We start from the raw sequence: 18,530 nt of genomic DNA, 5'->3' as shown, positions 1-18,530 counted from the left end.
CTGTCTGTTGAAATAGAAATCAACTGTAAATCTAAATAATTGAGCTAAATAAAAACTATGTCTCTCACGAATCAAGTCTGCTGTCGGAATGACGCTACTTGTTTTAAAAAGCGACGCCAAAAGTCTGTCTCATTGCTCATGCGCAACTCCTCAGAATTAGCTGATTGGTTTAGCGCTGCAACTTCTAGCCAGGTTGACTCCGCCACAATAATATAGAGGGCGATGATCGTGCCAGGGCAGCGCGGACATCATTGTAGTTGATTATGCTGAAATTTAAGGCCTACTTGTATTAATTATCTGATCATGCTGAATTTTAAGGTCTACATTTCTATTAAAGCATTATTTAGTTAACCAGCACATTTATACCACACATTATATAGTAATATAATACGCCTACGATAATTTAAATACATTTAACATAATGGCCAAAAGTAGCTTCATTACATTACTCTAAAAGTGGATATTTTTGTTCTACATATATTTTCACGCTTTTCGTGTTCCAAGCTGCTACTGCGAATATAACAATGCACGAATATATTCCTTTTGTGTTTAGGTCGATGTGAGGAAACTTAGAATCACGAATTTGAAAACAAGGGAAACAGTTCAAAATTAGCAAAGCGTGAAAAATTAATTTGCGCGAAAATTTCCACATTTACAGTTAATTGCTGCGTATATTTTAAAATTTTAATGAAAGAATTTCAAACATACCACACAAAAAGTAATTATGCTTTAATTATGAGATAATTACTCAAAATCTATGCATTAGCTATTAAAACTGAAATACCAAGAAGAACCCAAATTTTTTCTGCAAATTCTCTCAATGTCTGTAAAACGTGTTTGTCATAATAGCCTGAAATATGTTGCCATGGTGAATGAAAACAAAAAGATATAGATTCAAAATTTGCACTGAAAAGCTACTCAAACCAGCGTAACACATTATGTGATGTGATAAGACAAAATGAGTTGTTTGTTGGACAATATCAAAACATATTTTTCAATTGCATTGCATGTAACCTTGACCCTGTTCACATTAGAAAAATTCTTCATTCGACGAAGATAAGTTAATCTTGATTAGCTAATTAAGCATGCATACACATTACGCTGAACGAAGATATTGCACTGTACACATTTTATGAAAAGTAACGAAGCTCGAATGAAGCTATTAACGCCCGCTATTATTAATTAAAGCCGCGAAGGTCGCTGTCATATGATCACTTTCCTTCGTCGAACGAAGCGAGCGTACACATTACGTCGAACGAAGTATTCTTTCGTCGAAACAACCTTTTTAGCTTTGTTGAACGAAGCAATTATAATCTTCGGAAGAAAGGAAGGAAGAAAATTGCGTACACATTAGGAAAAAACGATTTTTAATCTTCATACGAGGTTCGTCGAAAGAAGAAAATTTCCTAATGTGAACAGGGTCCTTGTCGGAGCTTTATGGTACTGAAAATCCATGACAATTGGACTTCAGAGATTTTAGTGTTGTTCAAAACAATATAATACAAAAAAGTGGAATTCTGTTATTGGCTTTATCTCAAAATCAACATACATGACAAATAACTCATCTACATGTAGCTTGATAGCATCACAAAATTATATTCTCTGCATGACCGACCGAGGGTGACCAGGGATGACCATGGCATTCTACCAACAAAAGCAATATTTTCAATAGGATAATTATCTCATAATAATTACTTTTTGTGATATTGGGCAATTCCAGTTGAAATCTACACTCCCTATGAAAGATATGACCTTAAACACCCACACAGGGAGGTTGAATTTAAAACGGAGTTGCCCATTCAAGTAAATATATTTGAAATTCACACTCCCTGTGTGGGAGATTAAGGTCATGTCTTCCACAGGGGGTGTATGGATTTCAACTGGAATAGTCCATTTCCTGACTTCATAGAAATTTATAGAAATACTCAACTGAAAAAAAAAGAAAGAAAAGGGAAATTGAAACAAATTTTCATTTATTCATGTGGGTAGTTCTTCAAGACAGACATCAGCAGTAGATAGCAAGTAGTTTTATGTGGGTATTTTATCAATAGGAACATCAGCAGTAGATAGCAAATTGTTTTATGTGGGTAGTTCATCAATGCGGACATCAGCAGTAGATAGCAAGTAGTTTTGTGCGGGTATTTTATCAATACTGACATCAGCAGTAGGTAGCAAGTAGTTTTATGTGGGTAGTTCATCAATACTGACATCAGCAGTAGATAGCAAGTAGTTTTATGTGGGTAGTTCATCAATACTGACATCAGCAGTTAGATAGCAAGTAGTTTTATGTGGGTAGTTCGTCAATACTGACATCAGCAGTAGATAGCAAGTAGTGTTATGTGGGTATTTTATCTACTGACATCAACAGCAGATAGCAAACAAATTTTCATTTATTCATGGCCATTATGTGCATCTCTTTAGCATTGTGTGACTGTTTCATGTGAGGTTTGGCCATTAGGTGTATTTAGTTTCATGTTAATGTCTCGCCATGTTTCTATGATGTTGTATCGATTTCAAATCACTTGGTTTCTATTCAAATTATAGTGGAGGCCTTTTAACATTGATTTCCTTACATATCAATCAAAAGAGTTGCTTTCATCATCATCATCAGATGGCTGCGAAGCAGGCGACTACAAGCTTTCTCCAACTATTGCGATCTTTGGCAAATGAAAAAATTTTGTTTGGCTGCAGCATCCCTTCAGTATCTTCCAGGAGGTGCTGTACATACTGTAAGTACAGTGTGCGCGGCCGTCTCGGTTTCCTCTTCCCATGTGGTGGAATATAAAGGGCATATTCTTTCACAGCCTCGTCATCTTCAAGATGCAGTATATGGCCGAGAAATTTGAGTTGATGAAACTTGACTCTGGTAACCAGTGGAGTGGTGTTGGTCAGATTGTAGATAGTTTCATTTGGAAACTGATCCACATGCTTGATGTTTAACATGACTCTGTAGCAAGATGTTGCAAAGGCATTGATCTTGTTTTCCATGTCCTTGGTGATTACCCATGACTCGCACCCGTACAGAAGGACAGTAACACAAGTTGTCTCAAACAGCTTGATTTGCTTTCAAGAATATTAAAGTATGTACACATTTTCAGATGAAAATGACACAACTTTTATTTGAGATGCAGAGTGTTTATATAACAATAAATAATTTGTTTTAACAGCAAGACTGGTAGGAGTTAATGTAATGCAGATTAATTCATGGACCGTAGAAAGTTTTGTTACAGTCCATGATTAAATTGAGACCTCTTTGGTAGTATTTTCAGAAAAGAAAATTGATGGTGGTAAAAATTGGCATAATTCTTTTCTACAAACATGAAATTATTTTTACTGAGTTTCAATAACTTACTGTTAAAAGTGGAATTTTGATGATTTTTACGATGGTCCTCCGGATGAGCAAATCACTGAATGGGCTTTTAACCATTGCCTCCCAAATCCAAATGAGTTGAATATTTGTACATGCTACAATGATGAAGGATCAGAATTTCTACCCCTATTCCCCCAGCAGAGCTTCCGTCAATTGGGAAACTCAGGTTATGCCGCTGGGAACATCATAACGGTGGCCTAGCGGAACGGGCACTGACTCATAATCGGAAGGTTGCGGGTTCGAGCCCGTCGACGCCATCGTGTTGTGCCCTTGAGTAAGGCACTTTATCTCGATTACTCCTTTCCACCCAGGTGTTTAAATGGGTACCGGCATTCTTAAACGCTGGGAAGGTAACAGACTCGCTGTAGAGGAGGTGTAGCGATCCCCCTATAGCAACATTACATGGAGGAGTCTGGCCCAATCGCCAATGAAAGAGAGATGGGCATTCCGATCACTGTTTATACAGGATCGTCTCCTTTACCTTTACCTTTTTACATCATAACACCACAAATTACTATTCAAAAAACCTGCACAATCATTAACCACAATATCATTAATAAACCCAAAGTCCACTGCAACCATTTGAGCGTGAAATATTGTTGTAATAATAGCTATGTGTAAAAATTACGCGATTCATAACCAGAGTAAATATTGACATAATCACTGCATTAACCAATAAACCCCAGGACACGATACTATAAAAGTCTTAATTTTCGCGCAACATTTATTTTTACACCTCACATTCCAAGCAGTTACCGTGAAAATAATGAGGCTTGAATTTATTCATTTTATACATGTACAGGTAAATTTTAGTTTATAGAATTGTGGATTTATAAATGAGTGAAATAGCTTCAAAATTTGCAGAGCGTGAAGAATTAATCCTGCGAAAATGTGCGCATTTCCAGTGCTGTGTAATCATTGTTAAGAGCTATGTGATGCTTTTAAAGTGGTATTCTGAGATGGGTAGATCAACTCAATTATTTATGCAGTATTTGACCCATTGATGTATGGAGTACAGCCATTGGAAGACATTTTGAAGCTTATAATTTCTACTAACATATTTTGCAATAGAATGGTGCCAGATAAAAGCCTAACCTCTTTTATGTGGCCATGATGGGAAAAAGATGAAATTCCATTCAATTGCATGAATGCAAATGGCCAGTAACCTATACACAGCCTGCCAAAAAGTGGACCTTTTTTGTATGAAATGTGCACTTACGTATACTCCCACGAAAATGACGCTTCTCTGGACTTATACAATTCCTTTTCACTTTTGGACCTTTTTATTTGAAAAATTGAGGGGTTGTTGCAACCCACATACGTTGGGCTTGCATACACTAAAATGCAGAATGTTCTTCATGTTATGAAGCTTTTGGTTATTACTTGCGATAATGTTGACACATAGGCCTATATTATAAAATTGCAAAAATCAAATGATTATGTGCAAAAATCAGATGATTGAATATCGTATCTACCGTATTTAAATCGAATAAACGCTCCGGGCGTTACATTTTCCCAAGGGGGGTTTATTAGAGGTCATTTATAGCACGAAAATTCCCGTTAAAATCATTAGGTAAGCTTAAAAGTCACGCTAAAATGACGAACTATGACCTTTTGACACTGACTTTTGGTTCACTTCCGGGTTCGGATGCAGATTTTCGCCATTTATTGCTGCTACTCGTGAGCAACTTAGTAAGCTTACTACACAAGATAGCATGGAAATATCGGAATTTTTGAAACATCTTGGTTGAAAAAAGTGGTGGGGAGCGTTTATTTGAGGGGGGGGGGCGACTATTTGACGAAATACGGTAATTAGGACTTAGTATCTTTAGGACTTTAGGAGCAAATCATTGATAACCCTTAAAATATGTTACAAATTTGGCAAATTGAAGATTCTCACTATAATGTTGTGAAGTGAACAGGTGTATTTAGCCGCAAACACATCATTATTAATCAATGATATGGGAGTATTATATGTGTATATTAATGTGAATAAACAAAAAGGAAATAATCACACAAGCTCATCATGAAGACACTTTCTTGAGGACAGCTGCCGATTCTTATCGATGAAGAATTCACATTCACACAAAATATTGCAAAGTGTCAAGAATATTCATGAACACTCTGCTGCATGTGGCTGCATGAATTGTGAATTATACTGGTCAATTAAAGTAACATTAATACATGTATAACATATATACAAGTATAACATTCATGTTAAATGTTTAATTAGAATTTGAAGAATTTCTCGCAAAGATCATTCATCCTTTTATATTCAGGCATGTTCTGCATCCCCATATATGATTGAAATGATATTTTACATCATTATATTGTTAGATCAGATTTTACAAAACTTTACATCAGTAGAGTAGAGTAGAATAGAGTAGAGTACATGATCCAATCAACAGCTTTATTCCCCCCCCCCACTTTCCCCTCATTGAAACTGAGATTTTGGTACATGTATCAGAAGAAAGTTTCTGTTTTTCATTATCCCGGTAAAATTGTATGCTTGAGATATGTTTTATGTGTTAACCCCCACTGAATGTATAAATACTAATTTATGTGGCATTGTTTTGCACATTTTTGGTCCTAATGTAAAAACTGCTGGAGCAATATAAACTCATTATGTTCTCAGAATCTTCCCCCCCGAAATTTTGTTTACCACATTTTTGATCAACAAGAATCACATTTTTTACCAAAAATCACATTTTTGACCAATAAAATTTAAAATATATTTAAAAATATTGGACTCGACTTCGTCTCATCCAATATTTTAAAACTCATAGCTCGACCAATAAATTTGTGTATTAGGTTCAAACCATCCAATTTTATATCAAAATTTGTTAGCAGATTGTTTTACTGGTGACCTCAATGTAAGATAAAAACAAAATATGAAATTGTTGGTGCAACCACCTTTAAGGCTTCCAGTCTTGTATTTATTTTGAAAAATTCTCACAATATTACAGTAGACCACATCAATCACGGTTAGGACATTATGTAAAAATGTGTTTTATATTGATTTCGAATTAATTTTACACATCAAATTTCATAGAATTTCATACATGTGATAAAATTCAATGCTCGTAGTGGATATCCGCATGTCCTGGGCTAATTATAGTAGCGATGATATCACAGTGGTGTCAGTTAAGTGTTAACACTATGACAGCTAGTTTAGTTTCACGTGGCATGTGACAAGCCCATCAGCATTGAACGCATTGGTGTCAATACACTTAATTTGCAAATGATGACGTAAAAGCAAGCATAGGTGTCGTTAGATTTGATTTTTATTGTTTTATTAATGAGGAGATGGTGAGGCGGCCATTGATGGAAGGTGTGGACAGACATTTTTATATTGTCTTTCATTTGGAATTGATTTGTTGTCAATGTTATTTTTCTCTAATTTTGTCAAATCAATTACTGCTTACTAAAAGGTGTGTCACTATGGACCACAATAGCCTTTTCCCAACGGCATAGTCCAATAACTTCAATTACATAATCATAATGCAAAATTTGACCTCAAGTTGCAGGGTATGAGTTTTTGTACCCAAATTTGCAAAGGTCATTCAATGTATGTAGAGATGTATTGGGGTTTAAGAATTGTGCCCCTGATAGATGAGCATGTTGTGGATCCTAGTGTGTGTGTCATTTATGGTGGCATATGTAATAATCATCTTATTTGTAAGGAAGATTTTAAGCTCAAAATGTGAGAAATATACCATGGCTGCCCAGAATGTGTATTTTTTTATTCAATATTATTATTACAAGTAAATTATTTTTAGTGTGCATATTTTTGATGGATGTAAGGTTTTGATTTGGTCAGTCAGGATGACATTATTCGATTACGATCTATCACTTCATCGAATTGGTGAAGGGTTACAGTTACGCTGATTGGGGGGAAATCACAAAGCATGCCATAAAATAAATACCTCTTACAGATCAAGGGAATAACCTTCCAATAATTAACAAAAAAAAGGCAAATTGGTATTTTCTATGCAGAGAAAGTTGACTAGAACTGAAAGGCCCTGTACAAACCAATATGGATTTTTGTGAGGGTGTCCCCTTTAACAGACGTGAGAAATGGGCAAATGCAATAGATGGAACAATACCAATAGCGAGAATGCCACATTCACTGGTTAGTGGTTCTCCCTAATTATTATACAAGTATCTCAATACATTGATAAATAACATTATCTCTCTTCATGCGGGTGTCGTTGACTGCAGAGTGCAGACAAGTTCCAATTTTCTTTAAAAATTCAAAAATTCCAGAATTGTACATTTTTATGACCATACTTGGAATCAGCGTGAAAAATGCATCAAAATGAGTACAAACAAGCCCAGTATTGGTTCAGTGGTTTTTGAGATAGCTCTTGATATTTTCAGAAAAGCCTAACATGAAAAGCATTAACAATATTTAAAACAAAAACTTGACACAAGGCAGACTTTGGAGATAATAATATTTTCTTTGCATCTGAACTTTCAATAAAAATAAAGTAAAGAGAAAGAGGAGAGGAGATAAAAATGACAAGGATGAGTAAATCAAAATAAATATCACTTAAATCCATTAAGTGATTATTTTCCATTCAAATATCAGACCTATCAGAAATATTGTGCTTTTTACAGTGCTTCATAATTATGTGATAAAAGTATCCAGAAATTGAGAAGTAATTATAGATGATGTCAATAACCAATGGATGAGATAAAGTGTGTTGAACCAGCCACCATGCAGTTTCTTTGTTTTAAGGTGATGTGTCTGTTTAATCAATTACCACATTGCAAGCATCAAATGTTACTTGTGGGTATTTACAATGGCAACATTCATCAAATATGGATATATGTAATACTGTATCTTAAAGGAAGTCTCCAGCAATCACAACATTTGCCTTATGTTAGAAAAATAATTATCAAGCTTGAAGCACATGATTTTATTTCATGATTTTAAACAAACTCATATTGGCCATAAAAATGAATAAAAACAGCCGTCTCTCAACACACGATATTCCAATTCCCGGACACTGAAATTGTCTAGTGCAATGATGTTACGTCCTAGTAATACAGTGAAGGCTGATGACAATTGAGCACAATAACCACTATGCCATTGCAGTTGAAAATTTAGGTGCGGGAATTTTGAATGTCACATGTTGAGAGCTGGCTGTTTTTGTTCGTTTTTATGGTCAATATGAGTTTGTTAAAAATAAAGCCATGTGATTCGTGCTTGATATTACTTTTCTAAAATATAAGGCATAATGTTATGATTGCCGGGGACTTCCTTAAAATTACATACGTATATGGCTGAAGCAGCGCACACGCACACTCATCCCTCACACTCATCCCACACTCCACACACCCTGTAATTGAGGGCATGGTCATTGTATATGCCCTCGGCAGAATAATGTAACAAAGACTCATAGTCACTGTCATACAAGTGGACAGTGTCCATACTTACATGTACAAGTTTAGGGCAGATTATGGCTTAGATACATTTTTGTGTCATTAGCATTTTAAAACCGGGATGAGGGTCAACAGTATGGCTATAGCACTATGGACCACAATGGCCTCATCCCAATGCCATAGTTCAGTAACCTCAATTAAACAATCATAAAGCAAAATTTGACCTCAAATTGCAGAGTATTGTACCCAAATTTCCAAAGGTCAGTAAATGAATGTGCAACTGCATTGGGGTTAAAGAAATGTGCCCTGATAGGTGAGCATGTTGTGGATCCTAGTGAGGCCACAGTGGTGAGGCAAACTATGCAGTTGGCTATGATGGCAAGGTTTAAGGTGAGGTAGGATGTTAAATATGACAAGAAATTAGCCATTTTAAACATGTTATGAGGGCAAAATGGTGCCCCAAAAAATCATCCCCTACTCCCTAGCGACAGTCCTGAATGCAGGTGTTCCATGTTATATAAGGTGTGACTGTAGTTGTACAGAGTTCAAATTTAAAGTATATTGGTGTACCTACAAACCTATCTTAGGCAGGGGTAGCGTTAACCCCCGATCGGGGGTGAATGACCCCCTAAATTTAAAAAATATTAATTTTTCACCCTCTATATTGGGAATAGTGCAAGCTCGGGGGTGAACTCTGACCCTCTACTTTTGGACCTTACTCCTAACCCTTTCACCCCATGTATTTGGATTTTCTGCAAGCTCGGGAGTGAAAAACACAGGAAAACAAACCCCGACTTTCGGGCCTTAATGCTACCCCTGATCTTAGGTGGATACAAACACCACACACAAGCATGTTACTATTGTTAATAATAATGCATGCATATATTGCACAACCGTATCAGTTAAATTTTCCATCTAAACGAGCCTCAATTATGCAATGTGAACAGTTGTTTCAGATAGGATATTTAATTGCATGGTTAATGCATGTGTATGGCAGTTAATATTTGCATGTGAAGTACAAACCTAATGGTATGCATGCATATATTGAACCTTTTTATATTGATGATATAACCACATTTTTATAACATTTTTATAGCTGCAAAATGATACAAACAAAAAGCGCAATTCTAGGATTTGAAATAATTATTGTTTATTATTATATATTTTTTAAATTTTGCTGCTGACACACACAAATTCACACTAAAACACACACACACACATACCTTGAAATTATTATACTTAGTTCTCTATGATTGGTTTTATTTGACCAAAAGAACACACATCCCTTGATTGTATTTGTAGCCCAAGCATGCACCAGAGATGCCAGTTTTCTGAATTAATTAAGAATTATGCAATTTTGGCAATAAATTCTGATTAGCAAAAAAAAATCATTTTCAAACCCCCCAAAAGAGTCTAAAAGATGTGGTTTAAAATCCCATTCATTTGCCTGTAATAACTTTGGTTTCTTCCACAGCAGATTTTCATGAAGTGGGTGCATCAGTGGCGTGCGCAAGGGGGGGGGCATGGCCCCCCCACTTTTGTTGGTCATTCGGGGGACTCGGGGGGGAAACGTTAAAAAACATCAAAATTTGCTCCTAATCAGACTCCATTCGGGGGAACTGAACAGCCTGGCCCCCCACTTTCAATGTGCTGCGCACGCCACTGGGGTGCATGTTTCTCATCATGAGCAAGAGAGCAATGTTAAATATTGAGATTGTAATGTGTTCCACTTTTTTCTTCTTTTGTTGATTTACAGACAAATGCCAATTTGAGGAAATCATCAGGAGGGCAACTAAACACTAGCCGACCCACCCCTGCTGACAGAAGGCTGCTGGTCAAAGGTTGGTAGAACCATGGACGAAAGAGATATCAGACCGCGTTCAAGCAGTCAAAATAATGAGGGCCGATTGTTCCATGAAATGCGACAGGCAAAATTGCTACGCACTTACCGCATATTTTTACGGTCTATCGCGTAATCGAGAAGGCATGCAGTGCTTTAATACGTATACGTAAATGCATGCCACCCTTACGTGAGTGTTAGACATGGCACGATCGAACAGTCGGCCCTCATGAATAATTTAAAAGTTTGTCTCAAGGCCTATAAAACGGGTATTTTGTATGTCTCAGCAGCACACAAGACTCAAATCATACATTTTGTATGTGTGACTTATTTTGTGGGCAACATTACAAGATTTTTAACATCAGAGGAGCTTTGAGACCAACTTTCAAATTAATTTTATGGGGCTTAAACCAACATTTTTGCAGACTGTCCAGTTGATATGCATCAGGACCCTCCAATATATCCAGGACCCCTTTTTGAAGAGCATTTGGCCTGAGGGTCTGCCTTATTTTGAGGCCTGCTTGACCATTTAGAATTAGACAGAAGATGTTGGACTCTGATATAACCCTGTGTGTAAAGCGTGGGAAAAGATGCCATCTTGGATTGTTACATTTCATTTGAAACAAGTGACATTATTTGGCCCTGCATGAGATGCAGTTTGTTGCAAATATGGCCGAATCATCGTATTCAGCCATTGAGCCACCGCAGGGCAGTTGGAGCAGCCACCCTCTTCCATCGTATGTTCTACAAGGAGGCCCCTGAGTTATTATGTCAGCTGGAGCCAGACATCCATGTCCATGACCACAGGTTGTGACGGTCTGTGAGAAATCCCATGACCTAGCAGTGGAAGTCCCAAGATCAAACCTTGTCAGCCATGAAAGATCATTTCTACCATCTACAGCCCAATTATGGAATTCTCTTCCTGCCCAAATTCCAGCCATTAAATCGAGGGCCAGCTTCAGCAGGGAGGTTAATCGATTTCTGGGTGCTTTCTGGGTGCTTCCTCGTCAGCAGGTTCTAAATGATTTTTTTTGTCTCTGATGTTAATGCCCAGTTATGCCATGTCGTAAAACAAAAAAAAAGAATGTTTCATTCTGATAAACTGAATCAGTCTTTCACACTAGCTTATTCCACAGAAGCAACATGTGTTGATCCCAAGCGTTTGTTGCATTACAGCCGGGGATGCTAGTTTGAATTGTACTTTGTTTGAAGTCGATCAATAACACAATGAATAGCCTCTATTTGCATCCACACAAGAGTTATGAAAGTTTACACAGATGTGCATATTGGGTTATTGGCACATTTGCATTAGACAGATGGTAACTAACATTGTTAGCTTGATGCATGCCCAAACATATTCAGAGTGTACTATCTTGCCCTTAATGATTCAAGCCACAAGCAAATTATGATACATGTAAAATCAACTTTCTCTGTCTAAATTGTATTGGCCTATGGTGCAGAAATAGGTTCCATTTTTTATATAATTAGGTATAAAGGAGGGTATAGCTTCCAGACTCTTGGAGCCACCTCCCTTCCCAAAGCAACCTTGAGTACCACCCTGTTTTATAGATGATCTATGAATTTAGACTTTGTTATAATTTTCTATTTTCTCTCATACCATAATGACCAAAACTTATGGTCTAAAACAACAGTGTGATGATATAGCAGCATATCTAGGGTTCAGAACCAGAGAGCCGTAACTCACTATGACCAGCTCACACAAAATGAGTATAAAGTTGGTTCATTGCTTTGGTCTTCAAAAATCAATATTTCCTCCACAATGTTTTCTATTGAATTTTGTCATGATTAATGGAATGTATCTTCTATAGTGCCCTGGCAACATTATGCTCATATTGTGGGAGCAGGTGATTGTGAGTTGAGGCTTTTTGTCTTTCAACCCTCGATATATAGGTATAATTTTAATTAATTAATAAACTTATTCATATCATTTTCTTTCCATCTTGTACCACAGTGATCAAAGCCAATGGTCTTCGGGAGCGTGATGGTATGACAGCAAGCGACCCATTCTGTGTAGTAATTATGGACCAGCCAAGTCAAAAACACAAGACAAATATCATTAGGAATACAGTCAATCCTTTCTGGGATGAACATTTTCTATTGTAAGTATGGTTTCACCACAGACTACTCTTGTGTAGCAGAGCTCCCCATTTTGGACAACCTGCTACACAAATTTGAGCTTGTATAGCAATTTTTTACAATTTAAACATATGGTATTACTGTAAACGTTCGCCTAATGGCGCACCTGGGCCTTGGGGTAAATTTCATGTACAAATAGGGAGCTCCTGCTCTAAAAATCCCAACAAGAATGAAGGGTATGTGCCTTTATTTGCTGGTGGGATTTTTATAGGAGGGCACTTTTAGTTTGGGTCTAAAATTCCAGTTATGTCAAGGGAGCCCATAGCGCCATTAGGAGAACGTTTACGGTATTATAAAAACATCACCAAAATAATGTTTTCGCTAAAAATTGCTATGTAAATTTTTCAAAGTAAATCAAACCCGGACTACAGACTATCCATCAATAGTCAAAGTCCCTGTGCTATGTATGCTGTGAATTATTGCATATTCATGAGGGCCTATCGTTCGATTGGGGTGTCTATAATAATCACACCAGCGTTGTGTGCCTTCGTGTATACTCGATAGAGCGTTGCGTGTTTTCACGTTTACGTAAAAGACCAAAAAATATGTGGTATGTGCGTAGCAGTTTCTTCAGTACCACTTCAAGGAACAATTAGCCCTCGTTATTGGGTGATACTGAGACTTTTGACTGTTTGTTGTTAGTCTGAAGTAGTCTGTGGGTTTCACAGCATAAAATCAAGTCTTCCCACATGATGCTTGGCAAGAAATTGAGGAGCATTAAGTGAAAAAACAAATTCCGTTGTGTATTGGAAGTACAGACTTCGCCCAGTATCCTACTTCCCGTCTTTCAACGTTTATATTATCATATCCCACTCCCAAAGATGGGAGGTTACAGACTTTAGGAAACATTCTAAGTAGTACAAAATATTTTAATCCATATTTTGCTTTTATCTTACAGTGAGTTAGGATCAATCTCTAGAGAATTAAGATTTGAAGTTTACGACAGAGATAGAATGTTGAGAGGTAAGTTGACATATCAAAAAACAAAGACAAATGTTAACCAGGGAAAACAAACCTTGAGTTCATTTTGGGCTATTCCAGATGAAATCCATACAACCCTATGAAAGACATGACCTTAATATCTCACACAGGGGGTATAGATTTCAAATGTTGTCACCCATTCAGGTAATCCCATTTGAAATTCTTACTCCCTGCATGGAATATTAAGGACATGACTTCCCTAGGGGTGTATGTATTTCAACTGGAATTATTACAGGGCCTTATTCTACTGCAGGGATTATGTAATCCTTTGAGTCTGTATGGCGTACAATATCCTGGAGACACGGGTAGCACACTATCTTGCCCAAATCAGTTCTGCTTTTTCTTCTTATATTCAGGTTTTGTCATTTTTGATCAGCTGATTATTAAAAGCAGTTAAGTAGATTGAAAGCACAAATAAAGTTAAGGTTGGTCTGAACCGTGGAATTATGGAAACTTTTGGGCCTCATAACTGCTAAATTGTTGGTCTAAAGTATATAAAAGTATACATATTTAGAATGGCAAAGACTTGATAAGTTCATCTGTGAGGTCAAATTCGGGCAAAAATGCTCATTTTTGGCCCCAAATCCCAAAAAACGGTTTTTTGGCCCACTTTTTTTTTTTGTGCAACGTAAAAAAAATGCTTGGGCCAAAAGAAATTTTTTATTAATTTTTAAAAACTAGATAAATGAGCATTTTGGGCCAAATTTGACCTCACAGATGAACTTATCAAGTCTTTGCCATTCTAAATATGTATACTTTTATATACTTTAGACCAACAATTTAGCCGTTATGAGGCCCGAAAGTTTCCATAATTCCAGGGTTCAAACCAACCTTAACTGATGCCTTTCTTCACCAAGACGCACCTGAATTTTTTGTACACAACATCATGAGGTTGATTTATTTTAAGGTCTGTTTTGAAAGAAAGGCCTTATGGACTGAGAACTTTTTTGACTGAGCTCATTTTAAAGTTGAACTTTTCTTCACTTGTGTAAATGATTTGAAAGATTCAAAAGTAGTATTAGTATACAGCAGAAATGTACAGGCTGCAGCAGTAGGAACTGGATCAGACTTGAGGTCGCATTGCTGATTAGCAAGACATTGATAGGCTATGACAACTACTGTATGTGGCACAAAATAGAACAACCAGGCCATTGAAAAAATGGTGGGGTGTTTCCAGGCTTTAATTAGTGAGAATACAGTACGTAGATACATAGTAGAGTTGTGTAAAATGTACTCAAGAACTAACAATAAATCAGGGTGCTAAAATGCTTATAAAATGCAATCATGAAGTAAGATATAATTTCGAATCTCACTTAAAAAGTTATTTTCCTGCAAGAGGTAAATTTTGTAGTGAATACTTTACTGTGACATGGCTTCACTTATAGGCTGATCATTGTTATATACCCCTTGTAAAACAGAACATGAAAAACAATACTCTCGAAATTTATTCTTTAGTATTAGTTTCTACAACTTAACACATTAAAACACAATAAGCTATTCCAGCTGAAATCCATACTCCCCCTATGGAAGACATGTCCATAATCTGCCACACAGGGAGTATGTATTACAAATTGAGTTACCTGAATGGGTGACTCCATTTGAAATCTACACCCCTTGTGTGGGAGATTAAGCTCATGTCTTGCATAGGGGGTGTATGAATTTCAACCGGAATAGCCTTATTTTATCTGCCAGATTGAAAATTATTTACAACATGAATATGATAATACAACTTGGCTTATTTTACCCCCTTTGATATGTTTGTCTGTCCTCACTTGTCTGTTTGTTTGTTCATTCATTCACTTATTCATCGGTTTGTCTGTCCGTCTGTCGGCCATTGTTAGAAACCTTATCTGATGCCGTTAAGGACATGACAGAAAGCATCAAAGCAGGCAGAGCGGTATCTAGTGGTGAGTAAACAACATAGATGTATCAGATTTACTAGATAGGACATTTGCGAAGTATTTATCTGGCATACGCCTCGTGCAGAACTCAATTACATGACATTGGTATGCATTGTACACATCTGATGAAACAAGTTAATCTGTCAATTACTATACCGTTATTTTAACTGGATAAAGCTGATTGCATTCTTTTTGAAAGCAGAAGTTTGCAATGCGAAGAAATATTTGTTTTAAACTTTTTGAACGATTAAGATGGTCCTAATGTGTGCATAAAAAGCAACGTGAAGAGAAACAGATGAGGATTTGTTGAAAATATCATTTATAATAAGTCATATTAAAATTGATTCCTTGTACAATAATTAATTATTTTTGGACAGATAAATTGTGTATACTTTATGATAAATGCTTACTCATGTCCTGTCTAACTATTTTGTGTCCAGATCAAGCAAAGAAAGGAAGTTCTGCAAAATAATTTTTAACCTCTAAATGATGTGTAACTTCATCACATGCTCAAATTTAGACTCCATTAAACAGTATTCAATAATCATTGAAACAATAGAATTTAATAAGAAATTAATAAGATAATAGAAAAACATGGAAGTGTGCCAGATTATAACTTTGCTTGATATGAACACAGCTACATCTATGCTATGGAGTGTCCCGCATATATATACTTTCTAACAAAACTCATCATCCGGTTGGTTGGAACGTTGATGGATTATGATCATACTACCATATTTGGTTATTTTACTACCATTTATGGTATATCATAGCCTCAGTGAAGCTTGTGCGTATGCCATTTTGTTCAATTTGATTTTCAAATGTTTCATTTACCCATAATGCATGAGTATTATAGAACATCATTATTAGGGAGCGATCGTTATTTATGGCAGGGGGGAATGGGTAAATTTAGGGGGAACGCAAAATTTTTTGAGGTCTTGAGGGGGAACCTGAAATTTTAGTTGAACCAGGAGGGGGATTGTTAAATTTTAAATGGAGAAAATTGGGAAAACAAGGGGAACGCGAAAATTTTGAGCGAACGCGAGGGGAACGCGAAATTTTTTGTCGATATTTTTGCCAAAACACCCATTCCCCCCCCCTGCCGTAAATAACGATCGGTCCCTTAGAATGTTTACAACACATTTTTGTTTATATATTACTGATTTAGGACATACATGAGGGGTAAGGTCAAAACATGCTTGATCATTTGACCCAACAAGTTTCAATATTTATATTTTTTTACCAAACCTATATTTGTGTAATTTGAATCCAGACTGTGAGATATATGCAATGATATATTCATGAGCTGGTACTTCAGAGCATGTTATCCTTTGCACTCTCATATATGTATGTCATCATTGTGCCCAACTTAGATCATGGCATGGAAAATACCATCATGCACTTTTAATTTTCATCATTTTCTTATTATCTTTTATGAAAATCCAATTAATTTTGTGAAAATTTCTCCCTGTAAAGTGGATATCAAAGCATGAAAACCCTCAGCATCATCAGATTTAATGAACTTAAAGCTGATAATTTCTCTATCTCAGGATAATGATGTCAAATTACCAAGATCATTGCATCATGGGTAAAATGTGCCATGCATTATGGGTAATTGAAAAGTTAGTTACTGACCAATGAAAGGGAGTGTAGAACTTGAAACATAAATAAAACATTGACAAATCAACTAAATAGCACCACTTTTACAAATAAATTTTCTTTAAATAAAATTTCTTTAATTTCATAAACCTTTTGAAGTCTTTGGGTAACTCTTTATATATACATGTACATGTACACACATATTATATATCGACTGCTCAGTGCCAGAAGTGGGTAAGTGCAATAGCTGCCAGATGTGTGGATGAGTACAATGTACTGTGTGTAAGTCGCCAAATGTTCACCTGGCAGCTATTGTACTTGTAAACCCACTTCTGGCACTGAACCGTTCACACTTGGTCCCACTAAATGTGTTGATAACTTTTCCCCTGTCTATGTCTAATTATAAGCATAATAATTGTAGGAAAATCTGCTATTCCAGTTGACATCCATACACCCCGTATGGAAGACATGACCTTAATCTACCCCATGGGGGTGAAGATTTCAAATGGAGTTACTCATTCAGGTAACTCAATTTGAAATTCATGTTCCCAGTATGGAAGATAGAGCCGAAGTCTTTCATTGGGGATGTATGATTTCAACTGAAACATTCAAAACTATTAAATACATCATAAATTCATGATAATTGATCAAGGGATGCGCCACATATCACAGAAACAGGGGTGTGATTTTTCCGGATTTCGGATTTTGGGGATTAAAAAAATTCTGGATTTTCAAAAAAAAAAAAAAAAAAAAAAAAAAAATTCCAGATATGAGAAAATCTCCAATTTTAAAATGAAAATTCCTTAGAACCCTGACTGGATGATTTATAGACACACTGTACTGTGCAAAAATGGTGATGCAATTTCTCATGTGTATGTGAATGATATGATACTGGAAGTATGTATTCACAGATAATAAATGTTTTTATACTATAAAGTGAAGTATTTTAACAGTTTCTCATTTTGCATTTTACCCCATGAAATTGCATCTCCAGTGGTGCTCAAGTGTGTAAAACCCTCTGGCTTCTGGGCCCTGGACCTCCAACCGCACAAGTGAGAGCTCCGCTCGCTTATTCGCTCCGCTTTGCAATTTCATTGCCTTGGGTTTTTTTTCTTAAAGCACCAATCACACCCCTGCAGAAAGTATAAGCTTTTTGAATATCTGGAAAGCAGAAAGCAAGCTACAATTAACTGGTTTTCCAAAATGACATACTTTTTGATAATATCCAATAGTTCAAGAGGGCAAATGCAAAACCAAGAAATGATTAAAGGAAATACTAATCTATAGCACAACT

The 18,530-nt window shown here is 36.3% G+C and overlaps 1 protein-coding gene across 1 annotated transcript in view; it reads left to right on the top strand.

Annotated features, from left to right (window-relative positions):
* The window catches only part of LOC140169186 (uncharacterized), a 144,915-nt gene that overhangs the window by 63,167 nt on the left and 63,218 nt on the right, over positions 1–18,530 (top strand). The window contains exons 6-9 of the mRNA XM_072192444.1: positions 10,515–10,599; positions 12,571–12,718; positions 13,654–13,718; positions 15,578–15,643. Of these exons, the coding sequence (XP_072048545.1) occupies positions 10,515–10,599; positions 12,571–12,718; positions 13,654–13,718; positions 15,578–15,643 (364 nt within the window). The remainder of the gene's footprint in view (positions 1–10,514; positions 10,600–12,570; positions 12,719–13,653; positions 13,719–15,577; positions 15,644–18,530) is intronic.

Source organism: Amphiura filiformis, chromosome 14 (assembly GCF_039555335.1).
Source record: "Amphiura filiformis chromosome 14, Afil_fr2py, whole genome shotgun sequence".
In the NCBI taxonomy this organism is placed as follows: Eukaryota; Metazoa; Echinodermata; class Ophiuroidea; order Amphilepidida; family Amphiuridae; genus Amphiura; species Amphiura filiformis.
The sequence above is the reverse complement of the archived record's forward strand: the minus strand, read 5'-3'. Positions and strand labels throughout refer to the sequence as shown.